This window comes from Acromyrmex echinatior, chromosome 5 (genome assembly GCF_024713525.1).
Source record: "Acromyrmex echinatior isolate Ae372 chromosome 5, ASM2471352v2, whole genome shotgun sequence".
NCBI classification, from domain to species: domain Eukaryota; kingdom Metazoa; phylum Arthropoda; class Insecta; order Hymenoptera; family Formicidae; genus Acromyrmex; species Acromyrmex echinatior.
Genome location: NC_141856.1, coordinates 13737427 through 13762477, shown reverse-complemented (window position 1 = coordinate 13762477; position 25051 = coordinate 13737427). Strand labels below are relative to the sequence as shown.

At 36.3% G+C, this 25051-nt stretch overlaps 2 protein-coding genes across 6 annotated transcripts; both read right to left on the bottom strand.

Moving 5' to 3' along the window:
* Positions 1–159: 159 nt before the first annotated feature.
* On the bottom strand, positions 160–5819 carry CarT (Carcinine transporter). Of its 3 annotated transcripts, none has more exons than XM_087406444.1 (11): positions 5681–5819; positions 4755–5012; positions 3887–4054; positions 3448–3551; positions 2984–3138; positions 2687–2855; positions 2129–2377; positions 1489–1703; positions 1149–1330; positions 744–922; positions 160–485 (listed from the first exon to the last, which is right to left on the bottom strand). In XM_087406444.1, the coding sequence occupies exons 1-11, from the start codon at positions 5741–5743 to the stop codon at positions 278–280; spliced, it is 1950 nt and encodes a 649-aa protein (XP_087262570.1). In that variant the 5' UTR covers positions 5744–5819; the 3' UTR covers positions 160–277. The 3 variants fall into 3 exon arrangements, with proteins under 3 accessions (XP_087262570.1, XP_011063251.1, XP_011063252.1); XM_011064949.2 differs by having other exon boundaries at positions 4791–5012; XM_011064950.2 differs by lacking the exon at positions 4755–5012 and having other exon boundaries at positions 5681–5787.
* Positions 5820–5910: 91 nt separating this feature from the next.
* Positions 5911–22462, bottom strand: Fs(2)Ket (Importin subunit beta Fs(2)Ket). 3 transcript variants are annotated; one of them, XM_011064953.2, is made up of 7 exons: positions 22208–22414; positions 20905–20963; positions 20627–20809; positions 18417–18770; positions 18177–18326; positions 16223–18084; positions 5911–5992 (listed from the first exon to the last, which is right to left on the bottom strand). In XM_011064953.2, coding segments are annotated over exons 1-7 (2670 nt in total). In that variant the 5' UTR covers positions 22269–22414; the 3' UTR covers positions 5911–5991. The 3 variants fall into 3 exon arrangements, with proteins under 3 accessions (XP_011063255.1, XP_011063254.1, XP_011063253.1); XM_011064952.2 differs by lacking the exon at positions 5911–5992 and adding an exon at positions 6968–15577; XM_011064951.2 differs by lacking the exon at positions 5911–5992 and having other exon boundaries at positions 16219–18084; positions 22208–22462.
* Between the last annotated feature and the right edge of the window lie 2589 nt (positions 22463–25051).

Here is a 25051-nt window from a genome sequence, read left to right as displayed (position 1 = left end):
ATATATATATAATTCACCACAATATAATTTGTGCTTTTTTATTAAAATAGCATTTATTCGAGAATAAATTATTTATTTATAAACATAATATAAACTATAATATTTTTATATATATAAGTATATATGTCTCAAATAATTTATGAATCAACGACAAAGAGGTAGAATATAATTGTTTAATCAAAATTATTAAAAAATACTTAATTCAATTACAGAAAAAATTGGAAAAAGTTCCACTTTATTTCTAGAAGAATATTTGTTCAAAGAGTTTTAACTAGAATTAAAACCAATAAGTCATCTTCATAGTTCCGTCAGAATCGCGTTGAGTATCCATCACGCTGGATTGGCGAACCAAACGGCGAATACTTGTCGTGCTCGGCCGTTGATGTTCTTCCAAAATGGATGAAGTAAACAATACTTTGGGTACTTCCTGCATCTCTACTGTCTCTCGCATCGACAAATCTTCATAAGAAGCCGCGATTGATGGTCTAAAGAATACAAATTTTAATAAATCAGAAGTCTACAATTTCAGAAGAAAAAATAGAGAAATTATATCAAGAATGTACAGAAGATGTCATCAAAATATAACTTCTAAATTATTCATTTAGTTTTCTACAAATTAATATAATTATTACCATATATTATTTCGATTTAATTGATATTTTAAAAGAGGAAATTTGTGTTAAATTAAAATAGCTTTCTATCTGAATAAAATATAATAAGTGACAATTAATAGAAGTACATACTTTGCTGGAACACAACGGATACAATCCGCGCATGTCCAATCTTTGCCAAATAATTCTCCTTCTTCAACCGTTTGTGGTAGACGGTAATGTAATGTTTCCGGTAATCGCAATCCGAATAAGCCACCAATTACCGAGATTGTTCCCAATATGACTAAAGGCAACACAAGATTTTCTTTCCCCTGCGAATGTTCGCAAATATTTGGTATATTATAAAAATATAGTTTGTAACCAAAGATAAATGTCTATATTATCTTTGATATTTAATAAGATAATAAATTAAATTTATTAAACAATACATTATAAATTTGAAAAACTAATAGTAAATTTTATAAAAGTATATTTTGTGGAAAATAATAATAAGAAAAGTATTATTGAAATAAAATTCAAGTATCAATTCCAACGCACAAGATATGTTACGAAAGGTATAATGATGAGTCCAAGGCCGCTGATATATGCGGAGAAGCCAATGGCAACTCCTCGTAGCTGCGTGGGATAGAGTTCTCCCGCGAAAGGATAAATAATTAAAAATGACGCCGATATCGCAGATTTTGAAATGAGAAATAGTATTAAAGTCTCCATAACAGCATCTTGAATAAAAAGATAATTATGAAACTGATGTCTTTTTTTTTAGTATTTCAATTTCAATTAATAAACTTATTGTCTCAGTGATATTGCAATTAATTGATTATATCGCCACTCTTGCTAAATTAATCAAGTCATTAATTAATTAATTAACAGTGCGTACCGGACGATAACAGCACCGTTGCAATGCACGACACTCCAGCTACGACCATGCACAAACAAAGCGGCCATCGACGGCCCCATCGATCCATTACAACCCAACAAACGATGTAACTGGGAATCTCGGCAAGGGAAGAAAACAGAAAACTCAAATGTTCTTCATTTCCCAAAGCTGGGCCGTAATAAGAAAGACCAACATACACCATATTATTGGCGAACCTAATCGCAATAAAAATTCATTCATTCCCGTACCATACAAAATGTTTATAAATTATCATATCGTGTAATCTCTATATTTAAGATATTTTCTAGAGACAAGTCTAATTAGAAGCAAATTATCACATTCAATTTATAATCAATTTGAATTATTACTTTTTTATTGATTACAAAGATCAAAATTTGCAATGTGTAATTATGTGAGATATAAAAATTGCAGAAAAATCGTATGACAAACAGATATATTCTTTTCTTTCTAAAAATTTAGAACAATTATCCGAAATAAATCTAATATAGTAACCAAAGTTCAGAAGAAAACGTTGCAGAAACTCCACGAGTAAAAAGCAGGGATCATTGATACATGAATTTATTATGCTTCTGATGACTGTAAAATGATTAATTACGTTTGTGTATGTATTTCAACTTACCAATTTAAAGTAATAAGACACGTTTTGAGACGCATATTTGGCAATTTAAAAAGCGAGAGCACACCAGGACCAGTTCGCAATCTCTCCTCCTCGCTGTTCGACCTTGACATTGTCATACGCTGACGGAGTTTTTGCGTAAACGATGTCGGAAGTTCTTTGCCATTTACACGGGCCAAAATCTCAAGAATATCATTAGCCTCGCTTAGACGACCTTTCGCTAATAACCATCGCGGCGATTCCGGTAAGAACCTACATAATGATCTCTAATATTTCTCTCTAATCTTTTTAAATATAAATATTTACATGTATTTACTTTATAAAAAGCAAACTGTTAATTTTAACTTAAAGATGTATAGTGGATTTTCTAAGTATGCAAAAATGTCAATTTTAACATTTTTACATATCTCAGAAAATCCACTATACGTTATTTTTAAGTCCATTATACTATTTCTTTAAGTTAAAATTAACATTTTATTTTTTACAGTGTATGTACAATGCTCCAGATAGCAGACAATATTTATAAAATATTTACGAAAGATTTTTGTAAATATTTCTCACCACCAATAAAAGAAGTATATCAAAAAAGGCACGCTTGTGGTCATAGCGAGTGTTCGCCAATCGCGTATTAAATAAGTGACACCTGCCAGCATGCAAAGACCCAAAGTATAGAAAGTACAAGTCATAACTGTTACGAATGAACGGTAATTTGGGCCGACCAACTCCAAAGCTACAAAAATAAATTTATAATAAAATCTAAACTCAACTACAAGTGTTGACACAGAACTGAGATAAGATATCTTAATATAATAAATTAATTTCAGGATAACTAATTGATTGTAACATTTAAATGCTTACATATAATAAAAGGTATCTGGTAAATCGCTGGTATTGTCAAACCAACGACAAAGCGTGTAGAAACCCAAGTCCAAAAATTACTTGAAATTGCTGTTAGAAAGCCGCCAATTATTAATATCGCCAAACACGTAAAGAATGATAACCTCCGACCAATTCTATCCAACAAGATAAACAGATTGCTATTTATTACGTATAAAGAAAGATTTTATTGCTTATTTTACTTAACAAAATAAAATTCTACACAGTACGATACGAAATACAATAAAGTATAAGATAAGCAAAAATGTAGTAAAACAAAGGAAAATTTTTGAATAAATTGTAATAAATTTTTACACGTATTTGTCCACAAAAGATAATACGTATTTGTCTAGAAAAGATAATATGTAATTTCTTTTTAATTAATTATAATAAATTCTAGAAAAAAGTGAAATTCTAGAAAAAAAATCTCCTGAATTATCGTTTACCTGTCATTTAATGTACCGAACAGATACACTCCTATAGGGCCTCCTGCATTAAGAACTACTAAACCAATTGTTGGATAGATCGCACGATCGCACACGAGATCAAACTATAACATGATTTTCTAATGAAATAAAAATATAGCTAAAATATTTTGCTTCTTTTGTTAAAAAAAAAATTTATTCTTTAATTTTTAAATTTCTTCGAATGAAATATATTCGTACGTATATTCGTAAAGAATCGTACATTCATAATTAAATTTTCTATCAGAAACGAATAAAATTGTGTACCAAAAGTCTAAAGTTTTGAAACTTAGTTCACTTCTAAAAATTCAATGTACTAATAAATGAATTAATTCATAAATTAATTTCGTTGCAGATTCGCTGCAATGTAAGACGATAAAGCTATACTAATGATTTTTTCTGTACAATTAGACAAACATACATCAATGACGATGGACGATGTTATCTCCGAAGTTTCATATTCCCAGCCATGATCGCAGGGCATGACAGACCACGACGCGTTAGGCAAGTATGTCGCCACGACAGAGTAATTCATCGTCGTCCAGTCGATATCATATCTCATGCACTGGCTATACGTCTCATTGTCGTCCTGCTTTTACATAACATCTTTTAACATCTAACTATGCGATATCACATGAATAATGCATTTGCTACGAACTGTAAGACAGAATCGATCCTACCGAGCTATCCAATCGAAATAAATAGCAGTCTCACCTCCAGGACTAACGCATTTCTATTTTGGGTTGCTACGAAATCTCATATATATATATATGTACAAACATTGTGCTTACAAGAATTGACTTTTCCAACTGCTCTTGGTGCAATCAAGAGATGCAGTCTACACTTACACGCTGTAAGCATCAATTTATCCTTGTCTGTCAAATATTAAAATGATTGAAGACAAATGATGTTTTCAAGCACTGTAAGCACAAAATGAAATACACCCAAAGTAAAAGCGAACTATAAATCCAAAATTAGCTTGCTTCGTTTGCAAAATACCAATTGCTAAGTACCAATTAAACAAAATTCAATTTGCAAAATTTATGTACATTGCGATTAATTAATGAATTATACGTGTGTACAGAGAAAAAGACAAGTCATGAGGAGAATGCAACATTAAAAGATAAGAAAATGTGTTTGAATACACGGAATAATAACTAGCGTTATCATATCTAGCGCTAAATAAGAAGATACGGCACGATGTAATGAGCAACAGATAAACAAGAAATACATGAACATGTAATGAGCGTCTTTATCGACCTACAAGAGCAATGCGCATAAGCATCAACCTTGAAATCGTGTTCTTCTTTTACACCACAGCGCACCTGACTCGCAGGAATGGCGAGGCGTTTTCTGCGAACAATGTCCATGTTTTCCAAACCTGGCACCTTGCACCAATGCAACGGTGTGTCTGCCATGAATAATTGATTAAAAGCGCAAAAACCGCACGGCAAACACGCCGGCAAACAGACCAACCATAACAACTGCTTCTGATAACGACCAAACTCGCCAATAATCGGCAGAAGATCGTCGAGATCGAAGTCATCCTATGAAACATTTATGCAAAATTATTCGCAATCAAATAGCACTTCTAATTATAGAATTCTAATTATACATCTTATCGTTATTGCTTTTTATTATCTGTTATAGATTTCCTGAGCAGAATTGGCAACATTTTTAATATTAAAAGAAAAGTATAAGAAAAATTTTAAGAAAAGACAAAATACACATTTTTTCTATCCGAACTGATATAGAATCACATATATCTTTAAAAAAAATCATATGAATTAGTTGTGTCTTTTATCTCATTAAGACATAATCGTATCAAGATTTCTTCAGAAATTTGTGATTCAAATTGCAGTAATTAAAGAATAATAATAATTGTATCTCCCCCCCCCTCATTCTCTCTCTCTCTTTCTCTCTTGCTGGAATTGTTCTCCTTAGCTAGATTTGTTTTCAAAATTCCAAAATTACTTTACTAAGCCTTGTTTCATAAAACATTTTAATCATGTTTTAATGAGATTTCAAAAACATATCAATAAGTTTATACTAGTTATCATACATATATTAGTTATCAATAAGTTTATACGTTAACATTTCGATAACGAATAAAAAGTTAAACTTAGCGCTATTTTCAATATCAAATTTCGCTTTCGCATAATCGAAATAAGAGATAAAAGAATATCGTTCAAAGAAGCAGATAAATAATACTTACATCAGCTTTCGCGACTCCGGCATTATCGGTCCGCGTCGAGTCACCACCGTCTTGTCGCTCCATTTCGGTAAACTTCGACCTCGTCCTACGTTATCGAAAGCCTCGATGATACCTTACAAAGGCGTCACGTGATGTGCATTAGCCTCCATCCGTGGATGATTTGACCAATGCGAAGCGCGTTGCATCGTTTCTTGCCCTTCTCCCTCCGCAATAAAAGCAATAAGAGTGACTTCTCTTTCTTGTGGATTCACAAAAGTGCACCATGCACCTCAATGATTTCAGCACTGACGGCGATTCGCCGAGCTGCGACTTCTATTAACAGGACACGGATCCAAAATACAAGAACACCAGTGAGTTCGAGTATTCTTCAGTTGCTGAGTTTATATAATATTTAATTTTTAATAATTTCGAAATTATTTATCGATATATCTATAAATAGATTCTTAATCCGTTTTCCAGTTTTCACGTTTAATATTCAAAAGATACGAAAAATGTATGACCTGGTTTAATTTTTAAAAAATTTTTAAAAATTTACGGTAAAAAAAAGATATAATTAATTCTTCACAATCTGGATTCACACAATAGATCAGATGACGAATGATTGGCGAGAACTGTAAAACACAACAAACGTCGATTGTGCTTCTTTTGTATAACGCAATCGATGCACCCAGATATATTAAGTTGCATAAACTCCTCCAATTAAAAAAACGTGAATTTATAACTTATTGTAAATAATAACACTGATATCTTGATCAGCTGTACGCGCACGTTTGCATTGTTCCAAAGAACGTATCGGAAATACAACGAACGGGCGAGGTGATCTGTGACGCGGGGTGTGCTCTTTAAATTAGATTAAAGGTATTTAGAAAAGATTAAGAGTAACGCTGACACGCACATGCTGTTACGAACGCATGATGCCAGCTGATCGCCTTTTCATCCCCATTCCATCTGGATAGATGGGATTTTCGTTTCAAAGTTCCATCATGACATAAATTTTTAATTTCATTAAAAAAAAATCCTTAGATTATTTAATACTGAATTCTCTCTAGCGAGCGTAACAACATAAATAATCTGAGGCGATACTTACGGGACCTATTATAAAAATAGTGATATAAAATAAAAAATAAAATGTTAATTTCTCCAAAAATACTGTCGCGAAGAAAAAGTGAAAAATACGCGCTAGGTGTAAAACTGAGATGTTCGAGAAAGGGCAGTGACACATTTAGCTGTGTTCGATGTATTTGATCGGCGACTGTATAAGTAATAATGCGTATCATCGCGTGTAAGTAGATTTCAAATGGAATTTATTTTCGGGCCATCATGTTTTTCGTGAGAGAAAAGAAAACTATGAAATAAAAATAGGAAGCAATTCGCAATTTCTGCCGATTAAATCTCGTTTCGTGATTTCTCGATATTCACACTCCCGAATCGCGAGCGCTTCTCCCGCGTTTCGAAGCTCGCTCGTGTTTACGAAGAAAGACAAATTAAATCGGTGAAGAAACAGCAGTCGAAATGACTCGATATTATATGGCACTGTCGCTTGGCGATTCGTATAATCTTGTCTCTTGCACTCAACGGTACAGTCAGCCACATTAATGTCTTAAGTGATATGCAAATCGAATTGTTCCTGTGCGATGCAAACGTGGATGATGCATCCCCGTGCATCGAGGACGTGCGAACGCCGAAAAGAACGTCTTCGCGTCTTTACGCGAAGAGTTACAATAGTTGCGCTTGCGATATTTCTCCATGTGTCTTGTAAGGGCCTTGTGAAGCCTGCTAATCGAACGATCATTAATGTGACCAATTATACGCTAGACACACTTTCCGAAGAATCGTCCCCCAATCATTCCACGATCGCTCTGGCACTCACGTAAGCGATGTAGCCGAAGTCACATTGTCGTTGTCAATTATAAATCACCACAGGAAACACAATCCTCGCAAGCACCACACGACTGATTCGAACCGAATAGGAATAAAACGATAACGCGATGCATTCAGTTCTTGCACCGCGTTGATATGCCGCACCCTCTCCCATTAAATTCCGATTAGCTCCTTGCGACTGTCAAGAGAAGAGCTCACAATCAAAGAAGCAAGTGAAGGAAGAAATGCACATTATTTAAAAATTATCGGATTATAATTGCAATGCTTAGGATCGTCTACTCTTCTAATTTTCGGACACGCTGGTTAAATCAATAATTTCATAAGAAAGATTTTGATATTTTTTTTTTAGATGAAAGAGATCCTTCAAAAAGACAGAGAACACTTTATTTGCACGAATCCAAAACTTAGATGGAGTAGACAGTAACTTTGAGTAATATATACCTATATATTATCAATTTTGAAATTGTAAGTCAAACTGTTTTCAAATTTTAATTTAAAATTCATAATTTAAAAAATGTACAAATGTTACGTATTGTCTTCATTCACTTGGCTCTCTAAAATTTCGGGATTTACTTGACGTTCATTGAAATTCCCGAGTAAATGCTCCGTACAGTCTGAGATATTGATGGATCTTCATTGAAATTTTAGTATTCTTACTGAGTATTCTTACCCAATCACGCGATATTCAATATCTAATTATTATTCTATTATATGTTGATTGCCATGTTGTGCAGTCGCGAAAAAGTCTGCGATAAAAATGTCTTTATGTCACAATACGTAACATTTAGTTGATGTGGCAGCCAGTGGATTATGTCAACTCACGCTACATTAAATCTGATAGCTTTATGCTCCCTCTCGCAAATTTCCCTTAAATATACAAAATAAAATCTCTTCTGTAACATCACATTTCTCGAAATAGTAATTCTTTTCTTTTAAATTATTCCTTCGTCAAAAACCGTTAGATGTCCACAAGGTGCGAACAAATTTGGTGCTTTTCCCTTAGCTCGATACCGATCGCAGACGCAAAAGGGGGCATCGAGTTGAGCAAACATTTAATGATTACGTCCGATCTGCGAAGGGAGATCACGCCGTCCGAAAAATCAGCGATTAAATTGTCCCCTCGCATCGCGAGAGTAGGCCGTGATTTTTGCTCGTCGCCTGTCGTTCTTATCGCGACACGAAGGAGCCTTATCCTACAGAGATCGGCAGATCGAGTGCCAGGAGATTGCTTGGAGGAGAGGGTGGAGCAACGACGGCAGGCGGACGTCCACATCCAGAATCGTCCCCTTTATTTTCTTCTCTCGCTTCACCCACACATATATAGGTCGCCCAGAAAACACATTTTCTTCCCACCACGCGTCAATTATAATTAGCTCGATCCGATCGCTTTTCTCGATCGGCAGCAGCATTCGGCACTCTCTCGCGCAGCGCACCAGACGTCATTCACGCACGCAACTTTTTTTTTGTTTTTTTTTCTTTTTTTTTTTAATTAGTTCGCCCACTTCGTCGCGACGGTGACGTCACTCTTGGCATTCCGCCCCGGAAAAAATGTTGCGAATCGCAGGGAGTCTCAGCGAGGTCGTTTTAACGAGACGAGAGATGTCGGTATCGCGACGATTTCGCGGAAACAAGAGATCCACTGAATTTCATCTAGACTCGACAGACGCAATTTTCTTTATTGCTACGGCACTATTGGAATTTTCATTCAATATGGGATACAATATGTTACAGTTAATTACTATGGAACACGTGATTCTTAATTGACGGAGAGACTGCAGCATCGATAATTCTTCCTGGAAGTGGCGTTCGCATGTGATGCAATGAAAGGACTTTCAATCGCAACTTTTGCAATTTAAAGTACAATCGTAGTTCTCCAAGTAGAATACTCTCTCTTTCGGCAATATCGTCGAGAATAAAGAGAAAAAAAATAGGAATACTCGCTTCTACTCTCCTGCGATGCACTCGTCGCCACCGCCGCGCGGTTTCAAGCATCGAACAACAGATCTACGCGTTGGGCTCGTGTTTCGCGACTCGATCGTTAAAAAATATTATCGAAAATATTGTCTCGTACGTACAAGGACACCGCAGGCGAAAGGCGAATCGCGAGGACACTCGCGAGCCCGTGAGATCACCTGGAAACTTCAAAAAACTGCAATATTGTACCGCTTTTAATGTAAGGTAGTGTTGTAATCTAATGTTTCCTTCCTCCTCCCCCCCCCCCTCAAAAATGTATTTTTAAAAAAAAATTAAGAGATACTAGATGCAGTTGCAACAAGATATAAAGGCAGTCGTAAAGAGAGAAAGATGAATACCGTCTTTCTCTTCCTCAGCATTTTTAAAAATACTCCATTATAATTTTTGGATCCAAAAATATACATCAGTATATTAGCTATATAGAGATTAGTATATTAATAATATAGTGCACTCACATTTTCTCAGAAATGAAATTTTCCATCGATCCCGCAGGCCGACAAGCGGCGCGATCCGGCCCGCCTCGCGATACAAAATTTATATTTACTTTTACATATTTGCTTGGCCTTCTGTTTCTCCATGCATCGACGATCCGTTCTCTCTTCTCGAACGTGACGCCGCGATTCACGACGAATCACGAGCCAACCACATTATCATCAACATCCTCATCATTATTATCATCCTCAACATCAACATCAACATCAACATCATCAGCATTATTATCATCACCATCATCTTCTCTCTCCGATCCGCTCCATCAATCATCATCGACGCATCCCTGGTAAACTTCCTTACTTACTTCACAGCGCACATCATCACTGATACAGCGTAATGCACACGATTTTTAAATATACTACGTAAAATACGCTCATATCACGTACGTTCGCTCTGGTAAGCATCGCACGCACTCTAGGAGTCTCGACGATGAAAAGGCTAAACAACTAATTAGTCGACAAGATAAGTCGCTTTGTCGTGCTATTATAAGTTCCTCCAGGCTGGCTTCGCATGCCGACGAGAAATCCTCGTTTCATCACGCACCGAGGATCTTCCGCTGCAAGGACGTATTACGTCGCTTCTTCCGGATCGTCACGAAGACGTCGTTACGGCGGAAAAATCTATTGTTAAGAACGTAGGCTTCGCGCGAATATTTTGCGATGGCTTACAGTCTATAGTGATCTTCTCACAGAGCGGCGTCGGAATCCGATAATTTTTTTTTTTTCACGTTGAATTAACACTTCCTGTGTTAATCTCCTATCACTTTTAAGAAATCTTTGGCATACGAATTTTTGGAATATATATATAGACTTCTCTTGTTGCACGGATTATCCGAAGCTCTGTTAAAGGAATTTTTAATTCGTTCGATAAAAAAATAGGGATTGATTAACAAGTGCCTAGTCTACAGGATAAAGAATTAATTATACTGACAAGGATATCGATACTCGTTACGAAGCCAGTCTGATGAAGCACGGTACTCGAGAGCGATTACCTCTGGCCACGATCCCGACATGTGCGTTTCAGGCTCGATCAGGTTGTCGAGGTAGAGGAGAAAGAGAAGGAGCTTTGATCGTAGGATATGCTAGGATCAGGATCGTTCGCCAGAGCTTCGTCTCTACGATCGACGAAAAGATCGCGAAAGGTCGCGAGGACCGTGCTCTCTTCAGGATAGAACGTCGACTCCTCGCACACGAGAGTCTCTCCAAAAATCACAGTCACATATATATCTATTATTTTTCTTTTTTTGTATTTTTGTATCTTTTGTCACTTCTGTATCTCGTCGCTTTGTCTCCTACGCTTTCTCTCTCTCTCTCTCTCTCTCTCACACACACATCTCTTTCTTTTAAATCACATATCTTTGATTCATCCGTTCAGCGATTTCACGCTTCATTCTCGCATCTGACTCTCTCGTTCTGCCTTTTTCCCCTTATTGGCGAATTCGGCGACGCAATTCGCGGCGATTTCGCGCAAAAATTGAGATCTTTTCAAAAAGAAACGCATGATTATATAAATATTATAATAAATGAATATAATATATATGAAAACTTTTTATATATGAAAATATTGATCGGAACGATAATTACGTTCTTAATCATATTTTTAGCCTTCGATAACTCTCAATATAGATTTGATCAGAAATCTTTTACTATTGAATATTTAACAATGAATTATGGACTTTAAGGAGAAAAATATTTCTATCTTATAAAATTCTTATTGTTCAACAAATTAAATTGCATAACTTTATTTTCCCATTTTTATTTAAATCGGAAGTAATTATTTTTTTGTTATATATAATTCAATAATTTAAAGATTTATAAAAAAAGATATATAGATTAAACCGTTTACATTTCATAGAGATAATATAATGTAATCTTTGTTAATAATAATAAAACTCTATAAATATGTACATTGATGCACAATCAATATAAATAACGACTAATTGATTTCAGAATCATCGTTACGATTTCACGATTTAGCACCAGATTAATTTTAAAAGAACAATCGATCTCAGCACCAAAATCGGAACGCTGCGAATTCCGACGACCGTCACACACAGAAATTGCAAACTCTCGATTGCGAATCAGAAGAATAGGCGAGTGATCGAGTTCTTTACAAGATACGGAAAGACACGCACCGCTGTCCTCTCCGTTGTGGCACTTTCATTCTATTTTTTCTTCTCTCTCTCTCTCTCTCTCTTTCTACCTAATCTCTACTAAATGGAATGTATAAAAGAAAAGAATATACACGCGCCTCTTTACCGTCCATCCATAATCCATCGCGATCAAGGCATTGATTGCGATTTTTAATTAACCGCCATCGATGACAATCGTATTAAAACGGCAAATTGCGGCGAAATTTCAGCGTTCAAGGAATCGACATTTCGATAAGAATAATCAATTTTTTGATAAATATAAAATATTATTGAAATACTTAATAAATTCGTATGTCAGAATCATTGATGTCATAAATTTAACATTATTTGATAGTTTATTAATTAAAACAAAAGAATATTACAGATATATGTTTATAGATTTTTGAAAATCGTTGGTATTCAACATAATCGCCTTAAAATAGATATATATATATATACAATACAGTTCGAATAAATATTGCCACAAGTTCGAAACATTTTCCTGTGTTTTGCCAAGATATTTTATTTTATTTTATCTCGTAATTTATGAAAGATCTCATCTTAGAAAAATAGTTTAGCCTTCTCTTAGAGAAGTGATCTCAATATATATATGTATATATATCTCCCACATTAAACTTTGATATTAACTCGAGAGTAGTATTTCAAGCCGACGATTAAACGCCTCTTACTTGATTATTTACAATTTGACAATATCTCTTACAATCGAAGATAGTATTATCATTAACATTGTCGTCGATATCAAATCTAATAGATACGTGGATAAAAAAAAATAAAATTGTCGTACACACTTCTTAAACAAAGGATAAAAATCAAGAGATTATTTTTCTAGAATTTATGCAAGTTAGGTATCTAAAAATATTTCTCGTAAAAACCCAGGCTGCGAAATACAGTGGCAACATTTATGCGGAATAATATGCTAATCAATGTTATCGCGTGTTGTGTGCAAAGTAATTCATAAATATAAAAATTGTTTGAGCATGTTTGAAAAGTGCATTGCTCTCCTCGATGAATGATTAAGGACACACAAATTTTAATTTTCGGAGACACAAAAATAAATCAGTGAAACATAATCCATGTGTTACACTGAAGTCGGTGCCAATGAAATTTCTGAAACCGTATGTCTCCGCGCTGATATTTGTCAAAACACGTTTTGCCTCGCGTTTAATAAATTCAAAAAACTAGAGATTTTTCTATATTAATATACTATCTCCCTTTCGCATTCGGAAAATCACGATAAAAATCTAAAGATATATAGGTATGTATGAACGCGAAATCGCTACAAAATATTCAAATTATGAAAGAAGGATCTACTGGCAAAAGCATTTGGAATGCATGGCACTACCGCAGACACGTTTCTCGACGACGACGATGACGTGACGTAACTCCGCATTGCGATATTATTTCGCTAAAAATCGCGGATCACAATTAGAAAAGGAGGAGGTTTCGTGACTCTATGGAACTCGCGGCGACAATTCGCGGTTAAGGAGCACGGCACTGACTATTCGTCATCAAGGACGCAGTGTAAACGGAGGTAGAGATGTAGGATACTTGAGACATCCCGGTCGAACGTGGAGAAGGGATTTTTCGCGATTTCGCATAAATCAAAGCGCGTGATTTCACCGCGAACTTAGATTCCTACGAAAGAGAGAATTCTCCACTAGACTATTTATCTCCAGGCTACGACTCTAGACTATATCAATTATCCGTTTGACAGAATTCGGTTAGTTTAAACGCGATCACGGTATCTTCTCAAAGTCCTAGCGATCCGCGAAAAGACACTCCCGTCGAGCAAACACGGGAACGACGGGCGTTTCTGCATAGTAACATACGATCAGGAAGACGATCTCACCCAGGATAGATCTCGAGTGGTCCAGATGCCTTACGAACGGGGAGAGAAGAGAGGAAGAAACGAGTGTTTAAAAAATGTCTGGACAAGCCGTGCAGCGTTGTTCCAAATGGCAGTGCGAAAAGCTCCTCGTCTGCGACACCACTCGTGAATACCGTGATCGCGTGATATAACTTGACCGACTACTAAAAAGGACTTATATGACGGGAGTATAAGGGGAGAAAGTTTGAGGAAATTGGAAAATTCTTGAGCATTCGAGATCATTTGCTCCTACGGACGTTCAGGCCGGACGAGGACTTCGGTACAACTAAATCATTTGTGCCATCAAAATATTAACTTTAATTATCCAATCAACAGCAACAGACATTCACGTATGGGGAAAAAGTAACATACGCATCATCTCATACATAACAGGTCACATGGATTCTCGCGCAGCATGATCGGATTAAGGGGCACCCAAGTTGAGTTCTGTAATCTTCCCGACCTTTCACACTCACAATCAGTCTGTCTCTTTCTCTCTCTTTCTCCTTCGCCGTCCATTCATTCTGTTGCATAGGAAAGCGATACTCTTTCTCTTTCTACGCAGGTAAATTCGGCGCAGTTTTAAGCATTGGTGGCTAAAAACCGCGATTCAAAATTTGATGCACGTCATTGATAAGCTCGGTACGAGCTTTACAACGAGTTAACGGTGAGTCACTGTAAATAAAAGACTCGTTCTCTCTCTCTCTCTCTCTCTCTCTCTCTCTCTCTCTCTCTCTCTCCCCCTCTCTCATACATACAATACACACACACATACACGCACACACACGCACACACATGATTATATCATATATTTTACTACATTTTTCATTCACTCTTTTTCATATCTATCATACTAACACTTTGTTTCAGAAATTCTCCCTGAGTCTCTTACTCTCACTCTCCCTCACTCGTATGTATCCATCCACTTCGCTTGATATTCCTGTTGCGCTCTCTCATGTCTTCTTTCGATAATTTTTCTCATTGCTCATGGTAATCGTTCACTGAAGTTGTCCTCTATCTCTCTTTCTCTCTTCTTGGGTTTTAATCTCTCAATCACGCGGATAAAAGCCGCAGGGCTTATTTGTATCAGGCATACTTGCAACCAGAATCATTTGTTTCTTCTCGGCAGACTTTTCACTTGACCTTGATTCATTCATCGGCAACATCCACTTGCACTCCTCATCATCCGTTGTCAACATCCGGCAGACAGGTATTTTTTTTATTCTCTCATTGTCTCACTCTTTCTCTCTCTCTCTCTCTCTCTCTCTTTCTTTCATTCTCGCTTTCTCGCTAAAAATCCCTTTCTCTCTTATCATATGAGATGCGCTCGACACCGATATATTATATCAATAAAATACCGTCGCCAGATAGGGACACGTGCAGACTCATCACTCCATCTCGTCATTATCGCTTCGGAACTCACGCACATCCATCAACTCGCATCCGCACCATCCAATCTTGTTGTCTTTGTATTGTGTTTGATAGCTTTCTAGTCAAATCAAATTGCACGACAGTACAACCGTGGGGTGATCTGTAAACAACAAAAGCGAGCCAAATATCAGTCACCGTCGCTCATCGGTGCTCGTTCTTTTTGGAGAGGGGGAGTTTCCAGCGGACGTTTCAAATCGCGTACGCGGGGAAACCGAGGGACAGAAAACAACGCTATGACAAAAGATAGTGCATTCCTATCAACATTGAAGTGATTCTTCAATGCTCACGTGCGCTCTCTCTCTCTCTCTCTCTCTCTCTCTCTCTCTCTCTCTCTCTCTCTCTCTCTCTCTCTCTCTCTCTCTCCTCTCTCGCCTTCAGTCTCTCTATCTTCCGCCCTCCCCCTTCTCTGTTTCCTCTAACAATTTTATCCTAACTACATCCTATCCTTACTATGAAAAGCTCGCCAGTTAAATTAAACTTAACAACCGAGGAATGTATGGTGAGATAGTAAAATCGAATATGCATGATAAAGGCAGAGTGCGGAAAAGCGCAAAAAAGGAACAAAAATAATGAAGATAAATTTCATTCCTTTAACGGAATGCGAACCAAAGTCAAACTCAAAATAATATGCAGTGTTAGTGCATCGCGCGTCGATTAAAATGATCAAATCGCATCGAGAACTTTGCGAATTAATTAAAGACTGAGCATAAAACAAATCGAAAGAATATAAAGAAAAGGTACTCACCAACTGGACGTAGCGTTGGCAGCAGTCTTGAGCTTTCGAATCTCTTTCGCAGCCCAACTCGCCAGCTGTTTAGTTTTGTGAGTGCGTGACTTCTTACCCTTGGTCAGCAAATCATTAAGTGGCTCGGTCTCCACCATAGGCAATAATTTGGTTCCGAACACCATGACGAGATCGCCTAGCAGGCCTACCGCGGCCGACACATTACCCTCGGAATGTTCGCGATCTTGCGCTATCGAGGTGATAAATTGTATAATGTACGGCACATGCGGCTCGATAAGAGAAATAGCGACATCCGGACAATTATTCCCATCACCGCGGAGACCTTGAACTATGCCAGTGTAAGCTTCGAGTACGCCCTCGCGTAACTCGTTGAGATAATCGATCATATCGTAATCGCTTCTATCTACGTTAGCCTGCGATGCTTGCACCAACGTCTGCAATACAACATCCAAATATATCTTAAATTCTGGTCCAATACTCATGGCAATGTCACCGAAAGCCGAAAAGATCTGCGGTTTAACTGAGCGATGCACGGCGTTATTGCTGAGGTTCTCCAACAACAGAGTCATAATTTCATCGCAATAAGGAAGCATCTTGTTCTTGAGAGCGCGGCAGATATCACCGGTGAGACCGACCGCTGCGCAACACACCTGATATTCGGCATAGTTCTTCAAGCCAAGACAGAGATAAGGTTTGAATGCCTCCATATATTTCAAGAAACCTTCGCCTAACACCTCAACCAAGGTCGAAACTGCCATGAGCGCATCCTCCTGTACACCACCTGATTTGCAGGAGTTTGAGTTAAACATGGCAAGCAAAGCGGTCATTATTACATCGGATATTTGCGGAGCGTCCTCTGTAGTGACTTTACGCAAGACTGATTGTAAAGTCGCACAAAGCAACGACTGCAAATCGTTATATTGGGCACGATCCGAATGACTCTGTATGTGCGATTCCATCTGCAATACTTGTTGCAGTCGCTCCAGTATCACCATTGTAGTTTTTTGTACGGTTACATAACAATCACGCGGCGAGTTCTTCACCATCTCCATGAGAGCCTCATAAGCAGCAGATCTCAAATTCGCTTGAGCCCCATCTGGTCGATCAGTAGTTTCCAAAAGTCGTTGAATGATAAAATCAAAATACTGTGACATGCAGTACGTTTCTGGTTGATTGCCATCTTCGCTGGCCTCAGCAGACTCGTAACTCGCTTCTGCTAATCCCGTAAATGCCCAACATACATTAGCAGCAACCCGTGGTTCTGCCTTCAGTCCGTTCACCAAAGATTCTAACAATGGCTTCAGATAGGTTTCGTTGATTGCAGCATCTGGAATCATCTCGCATATGCGTCCAAATGTCCAAGCCGCAGTATCACGGACAACTACACTGTTATCGTACATCAGCTCAATGAGAGTTGGCATGGCTTGTTCCACTAACGGTTTCAATGTGGCAGGTTCTAAACCTCCAAGAATCGAACCGAACGCCATCAGAGCCGCATCTCTATACCTCCAGTCAGGACTTTTAATATTATCCTTGACAAAAGGAAGAACGAACGGAACAATAGCTTCTTCGCAGCAAGACGACAGCAACATCAAGCAAACTCCAGCAGCTTTCGAAGGATTCCAATCATCTTCATCATCAAATTCTTCTTGCTTGGTCAATTTTTTCATCAACACTGGTACTAAATATTGTAAAGCTCCTTTAGCATAGTGCCGCGAGACTTTTAGCGGTGGGCGACCTCCTTCCGATGCCTCTCCTTCCTCCATTGATAAGTCCACTTCTTCATCAGATACATTCGACCAGAATTCTATTCCTTGAAGTGCCACTTCATCAATATCAGATTTCATAGCTTCTAATGTAATCTAAAATAAAAAAAATTCCATTAATAAAATATACACTATATTTAATATGTAATATTTTAAAGACAATTGAAATCCACACAAATAATACTTACAGGAAACAATGCTGGAGCCATATATGGTTCCATGTATTGATAATACAGTGACATAATTTTCACAAGACACTGTAACGCAGCCACTCTGATTTGAGTATTGGTAGACTGAGTGGCTTCACATACTACTTCCATTATGAAGTTTCGTTCTGTCTATATAGGATTAAAAGATTAGTTATTTATTGCATAAATTGTATCATAGTTGTATATAAAAATGATATTCGCGTCAATGATAATATTAACCTCTTTTTCAAAGTTTCCTTTGGTGAACTCCAAGGAATTGTATAGAGCGCTTGTAGCCGCTAGCCGAACGTGATTTGACGTGCTCGAACCCTTCATACCGTGAATGATAGCAGTAAGAATCTCATTTGATTGTGATACTAGCACTTCACTTTCGATTTCTTGGCAGATATATCCAATAGTCTCTAAAGTAGCCTCCTTCATCATCTCGGTACTGGACGGGTTGACAACATTATTGACTAATAATGGAATTAATTCGCTCCATTCCCCGACTGCCAACTCGGCAACAGCAACATAAGCGACGCATTGTGCTGCAGAGCTTGGCCTATTGTTTTCTGTTCCCAACGCTCCTAAAATCTGCAAGAATAAGTATACCTCTTTGTGCATGAAGGAAAATAATTGACCAATATATTTAACACACTCTGAAAAAATGTTACTTTTGATCATTTTTGTAATAATTTTTTACGATTACTATTACTATTATTATAAAAATTCATAGAATGAAAAAATAGTTTTCTGACGATACATTTTTTTTGTAAAGAAAGTAAACGTTACCTTGAAATTCTGACTAGAAGTCGGAATGTATTCCTTATCCCATAAAATGCTTTTTTTTTCAATATCTTACTTTTTATATTTACTTACAACCATGTTATGAAAAATTTATTTTAAATAATAAAAATTTAAATATTTAAATATTTCTTCTAAAATAGTAAATTTTCACCTTGACGGTGAAGTCAAGTTCTAATTTGTAATATCAATACACATACACAAACCATATAATTTTTATTTCCAAACATTTTTTTAATGCGGTTTTTCGAAATATTCGAGGTAGGTAATGTACATGAGACACATTGTATATGGAGGTGTTACGACTGTCTTAGATGTCTTACATTGGAATTTGCTTTCGCGCCCCAGTCCCAGGGTTGCCAGGATAATGAAATCATCATCTTCTGTCAACCGCAACAAATCAACAACCAAAAGAAAGGAAGTTTTACCAATTTCTTCACTGCTAGTGCTAAAAATCTATAATGTACGTAACATACACTATAGATTTTCAGTACTGGATACAACAGAATGTAGCTTCAGAGTTTTGCGCTCTATACTGGAATGTAATCTTTTTAGTACTTCATAACGCCTCCGTATATATGTACATACACATTTAGCAGAATCTATAACGATAAATTGTACTGTTTATCGATAGCCACAAATAGCTAACCTTTTTTAAAAATATTTATAGCAAAGTGTTATATATATTTTTAGCACTTGACATGCTTAATTATAATTTTTATATTCTAAAAATATTTTTTTAATTTTAAGAACTAGATATAAAAAACAGATTTCATTATATTATTTTTTTTTTGTTGATATAATTTAAAATAAAAGATTTTAAGAATTATACATGTAAATAATACTTTTTTAATGTAATATTATAATTTGAATGATTTAATATTCTATTTTTTCATATTTGACCTTAAAAAAAATGTCGCTTGTGGCACGCTAACAAGCTCCTTAACAAATCTCTAAATTTGTCAATGTCACAAAATAAAAATTATAAAAGTATACAATTTCATCGTCCCATGCGAAAAATGTCACCTTAAAAAAATTCATATTTAAATCTTTCATATTATGCCTAAAAAATAAGATATTGAAATAAAAAGGAACGCATTTTATAAAGGATATATTCATGACCTCTTATCAAAATTTCAAAGTAATATTAAACTTTTTTAAAAAAATGTTATATATCGTAAAAAATTATTTTTTGCACATGAAATTTCTATTATTTCACAAACGTCGTGTTAATAAAATTTGACATGCGGTTTCGTCTTCAATATTCAAAAATTTATTTAAAAAAGTATCTTGTCTACTTCAAAGTAATTAAAAAAAGAACATTTTTTTAAATATTATAAATTAGTGTTATCAAACTTGAACCATAAAATTGGATTCAAATCTTTCGTTCAGAATTGAATCACCTTACTATCTTGTCACTTACCTATCTACAAGTAGGATTAAAAGAGTAAACATAAAAATAAAATTGAGAGTAAAGGTATAAAACAGATAATAGAGAAAAAAATAAAAACATTTCTGTTTCATACTCACTTCAAGTAATATATAATTATAATTTTCAGAAGAAAAAATATCATCTCTAATATAATAGACTAAAATGTTAAAATAATATGAGAAAATAGGAATAGGATAAATATGGTATTTCTTACATTTTTCTTAATATATTCCCTCGTTTCAACAGGGATAGTAAGCCAACGTTGCTGATATTGGAACTTCATATCAGGATCCTTGGAGGTAAGTTGGTTTTTGAGCTGTAAGCCCGCTGCCATGCGGGCGACGGGGCTCGCGCCGACTGTGACCAGCACGGCACTGAGTCGTTGCACGAATTCATGCTGAAACAGACATACCACCGAGTATTGCAATTGAATATTTCTTGCACTAACGCAAGATAAATCTCATAGTGGCACAGTGACAAATTTATACTTACGAGATTAGTTTCAGCCGCCTGCTGTAAGAAAGTCTGCGCTGCCACCAGCTCATTCTTGTCTGAAAATGCAATAGAGACATATTATATTCCTATGTCATAATTAATATTAAGAATATTAATTCTGGATACAATTAGATATCATATCCTGCGCATTTCTTTTCTTTGAGATACTCATGACATTTCTACTAATGTAGATTAACTTTAATCTCGGTTCAAATTACTCTTTATCTTTTTCAAATTCTTAGAATTAAAAAAATATAAATTAGTTCTGACTGAGATTGAAATTAAACTACATTGATAAAAATTGATATAAGAGTACGTTTTGTTTCATGCATGATAAACATAATTGAACTGTTCATGTTGCCTAAGCATTGCTTGTACTTTCTACACTCAGTATCTTCACTTTCTTCCTCTTCAACGTTCAAATATATATTTATCTCATTTTAAATGCGAAACTTTTAAGGATTTCAAGCAATGTGAACAGACCTAATGTATCATTGTATCCTTTAATACTTGATGACTAACAAGAATAAAATGATACATCATGCATCTCATGCATGAAACAAAATGCACTCTCCAGAATAGTCATAACATTCATGTTCAATTTTTTTAATACACCTTATACATACTTTCTAAAGGTGTTAAAGTATATGTTAAAGAATTACTTAATAATTTTTGTGAAAGTGATGAAAATTAACCTAAGACACGAATGATCCGTCGTGTGTAATAAAAAATTGAAAAAAAGCATTACGTGTACTAAAGACTAGTACCACGCCAGAAATCATGGAAAACCGTAGGTTAGACGAAAGCGAGGTGCCTCGCGATGCGTGTCGCGCCAATGCGTGCGAATATCAGCAACCGTCACACGGGACAATACTTTTCCGGCGGCGAACAAAGCGCCTAGCAACAGTACGACGGGGCGCGATCAGGCGCGATATCGCGCCTAACAGCATGCGAAATGGCTCACGGTCCCGTCAATGAGACAACGACGGCAGCCGTCTCGCTAGAAAAATTGCGCGATCGGCTAAGGCGGCGGCCGTCCGATCCGAGCACGTTGCGACGAGCCTCGCCGGAATCGAGAACGATGACGCGCACGCGGTTCCCCCGATATCTCTCTCATGTGCTCCAGATCGGACTCGCCATCGCCCTCGCAGCCGCCGTCGCAGCCACCGTCGCCGTTGCACCCAGCATCGCGTCGTCATCGCGCTTTCGAGCGAAATCTCGACAAGACGCCTGAATGAAAGAAAACGGCCCGCCGGTCCTCCGTGACGTCGCCACGACGATACGACTCCGACACACTCACCCGACGAGACGGTCCTCTCGAGGACTTGGATCAGCTGCAACGTCGTCGGGTCCATCTGCATGATTAATTCGGCGAATTGCTCTCGTTCACAGTGTGATAAGTCACGGCTCCCGCGATTCGACGCGAGGAAATTAACGTCTGCTCCGTGATACGAAAGTTCTCGTCACGACCGGCGGATATCCACATGTAGCCACCACCGACTCAACTGCCTTCGACGTTGCCCCCACTCTGACGTCCACTTCCTGCCTGGCGGGCCGATCCGCCGTCCGTCTCCCTCGCTCTCGCGGTGCCCAGCTGCGCGATTTATCGCCCCCTCTCGCTCTCTCCTTTTGTACTCCGCCGTTCGCCGTTTCCTTCGCACACAACGTGCGGCGTAGTAATATCCGGCAGCCTTTGAGATTCTCGCGCCCGCTGCGAACGAACCTGGGATTACGCCTACGTGAAAAATGTAACCCGCTATTAACAAGCGACGAAAATTCAACACGATCGCGATGATTATCTCAGATACAAAATCGTCGTTGCGTCTCTTGCCGTTGCCCCGGCGATTGTATCGTGTTTTCGCGAAGGCGGACTATTTTCTTATCGCAGCGAGGAACTGCGCATGCGCCGGCCGATGCGCGCACGCCACCTGGCACTGCTGCGAACAATCGCATTGGTCGTACGATATCCCATTGCGCAAGATTGACCGTTGGTGGGTTTTTCGACGTTCTGTGACGTTTGAAATAAATTTTCCGCGCGAGCATCGCTTTTCTTTCGTGGCACAACACTTAATTTGCAAACGTTCACTAAAATTTATCTATAAACCGTTGCTTTATATAATTACATATGCAGAAACGTTGCAGCAACTCACTGAACAAGTCTGATAATCGAATAGTTTGGATTGTTTGAGATTGTTCGAAATAGATTCTGTATTAGCTATGGCTATGGTCCATTCGATGCTACACATGCTTCGAAATATTTTTTGGTCAATTAGTAAAATTCTTTTTTCCAATTGATCAATCAAAATCGAAGAGCATTGGAGAGCTGAATGGACCACACGCTATATATTGTATGTCTAAAAAAAAATTGTCGAATCATTTCCTTATTTGACACATGAATTTATTATAAAATTTGTTTCCTCTCTATTTTATTGTCTATTGTAACATGTGACTCCTTATCTCTCACTAGCATTTTTGTTGTGCGATGTACTATATACAGTCAGAGACGTGCAAAAAGAGTTGACTGCCCACGTGTAAAAATAATTTTGCAGAAGTGTGTATATATAATTGTTTAGATGTAGGAATTGATTAAAAAGAAGGAGATTAAAAGGTAGGAATTATACTTTAACTTTTTCTAGTTCTAATGCTTAGATAAAGATAAAGAATAAATTAACACACATACAATGTCAATTTCTCTTTATGTAGATTGGCCGTAATCTCATTTTAATTTGCTTCTTTTTTTTCTATTTTTAGTCCTCAAGAATTAATAAAAGGTAAAGAATGAATTAAAGTTAAAATCTATATATAGATAAAAATGGATATTATAGATTAATTTTAACTTACTCTTTTTCTCTCTAATTCTAAAGTTAATCTATATTCGTAGATATAGTCATAACAGATTAAAGTTAATGTTTATTGATAGAAATGAACAATAAAAAAGACAATTTTAATGAAGACGCCAACGTTTAATTAGGGAATTATTCTCTCGGAATGAATTCTGATCGGAATTATTCATAATTCCCTTATATTTCTATTGTATTTTTTAAGGCAAACGGAATAATTCCGATCGGAATCTGTTCTGAACAAATATATCTATAATATATCTCAGGAAGCTGCGATTTCGTTTATAATTTAATGAATCTCTACTTTGGCCGTCTCTGGCTAAACATCTAAATTAATATATTATGAAAAATGATGAAAAATGTTACAAATATATTTTATTCTTATTGCAAAATTGCAGTATTACACGCACGTTGTACAATATTGCTGTAATTGTAAACATTGCGGCAATGTTAGAAAATATATATATATGTGTCTTCTAAAAGATTCCAATATAACATTTTAACAATCTTGTGTGATGTATTTAATGTAACGTTATTACGTGCGATAGTGAGTGTTCTTTAGCGATAAACTATTGAACAAAGTTGAACTGAGGTCTAGTGGTAAGATTGAATGCTTCAACAACGAATGATTACGACAGATCAGCGAAAATTTATCGGCGAACCGTTACTTGATACAGTTAACTCCTCTAGAAAGATATGTGAGTATTTTTTACAAATTATTTATTTATATTTTCTTTTATATTTATTTTTGTTATAAAATTTGACTGAAAAAAGTTGGTTCTTTAAAAATGTGCTAATTTCGTAATAATTTTACATTATCTATAATTTTATTTGAATATCAGCATGATAATTATTGCGCCTTTAATGTTTGTAATTATTGCAAATATAATCATCATTTGATATTCAGAAATATCATCAGATATTCAATATAATATGAAATAAAAAATATTCATATGATTGTTTGGAATGGGTTGAAGTATCTAAAATTTTTGTGAGAAACACAAATCTAAAAAAATTATTTTATACTATAAAAAAATAATTATGTAGGACGTTCAAGCATTGTTAGAATATTAAAATTTTTTATCAACATTGCTCATTATGCTTAAATTTCCTACATAATTATTTGAACTCCAACAAAAATATATGTATACTTATTTAAAGATTCTTAACAAAAATACCCGTTATCTTCCTATTTAAATTTTTAGTTAGTTTAACCAAATCGTTCTTTTTATATAGAAATAATATTAGGTGTTGGAATTAATTCGTAGCGTTTTACAAGTGATGGGAAGTACTTTCATTAATGT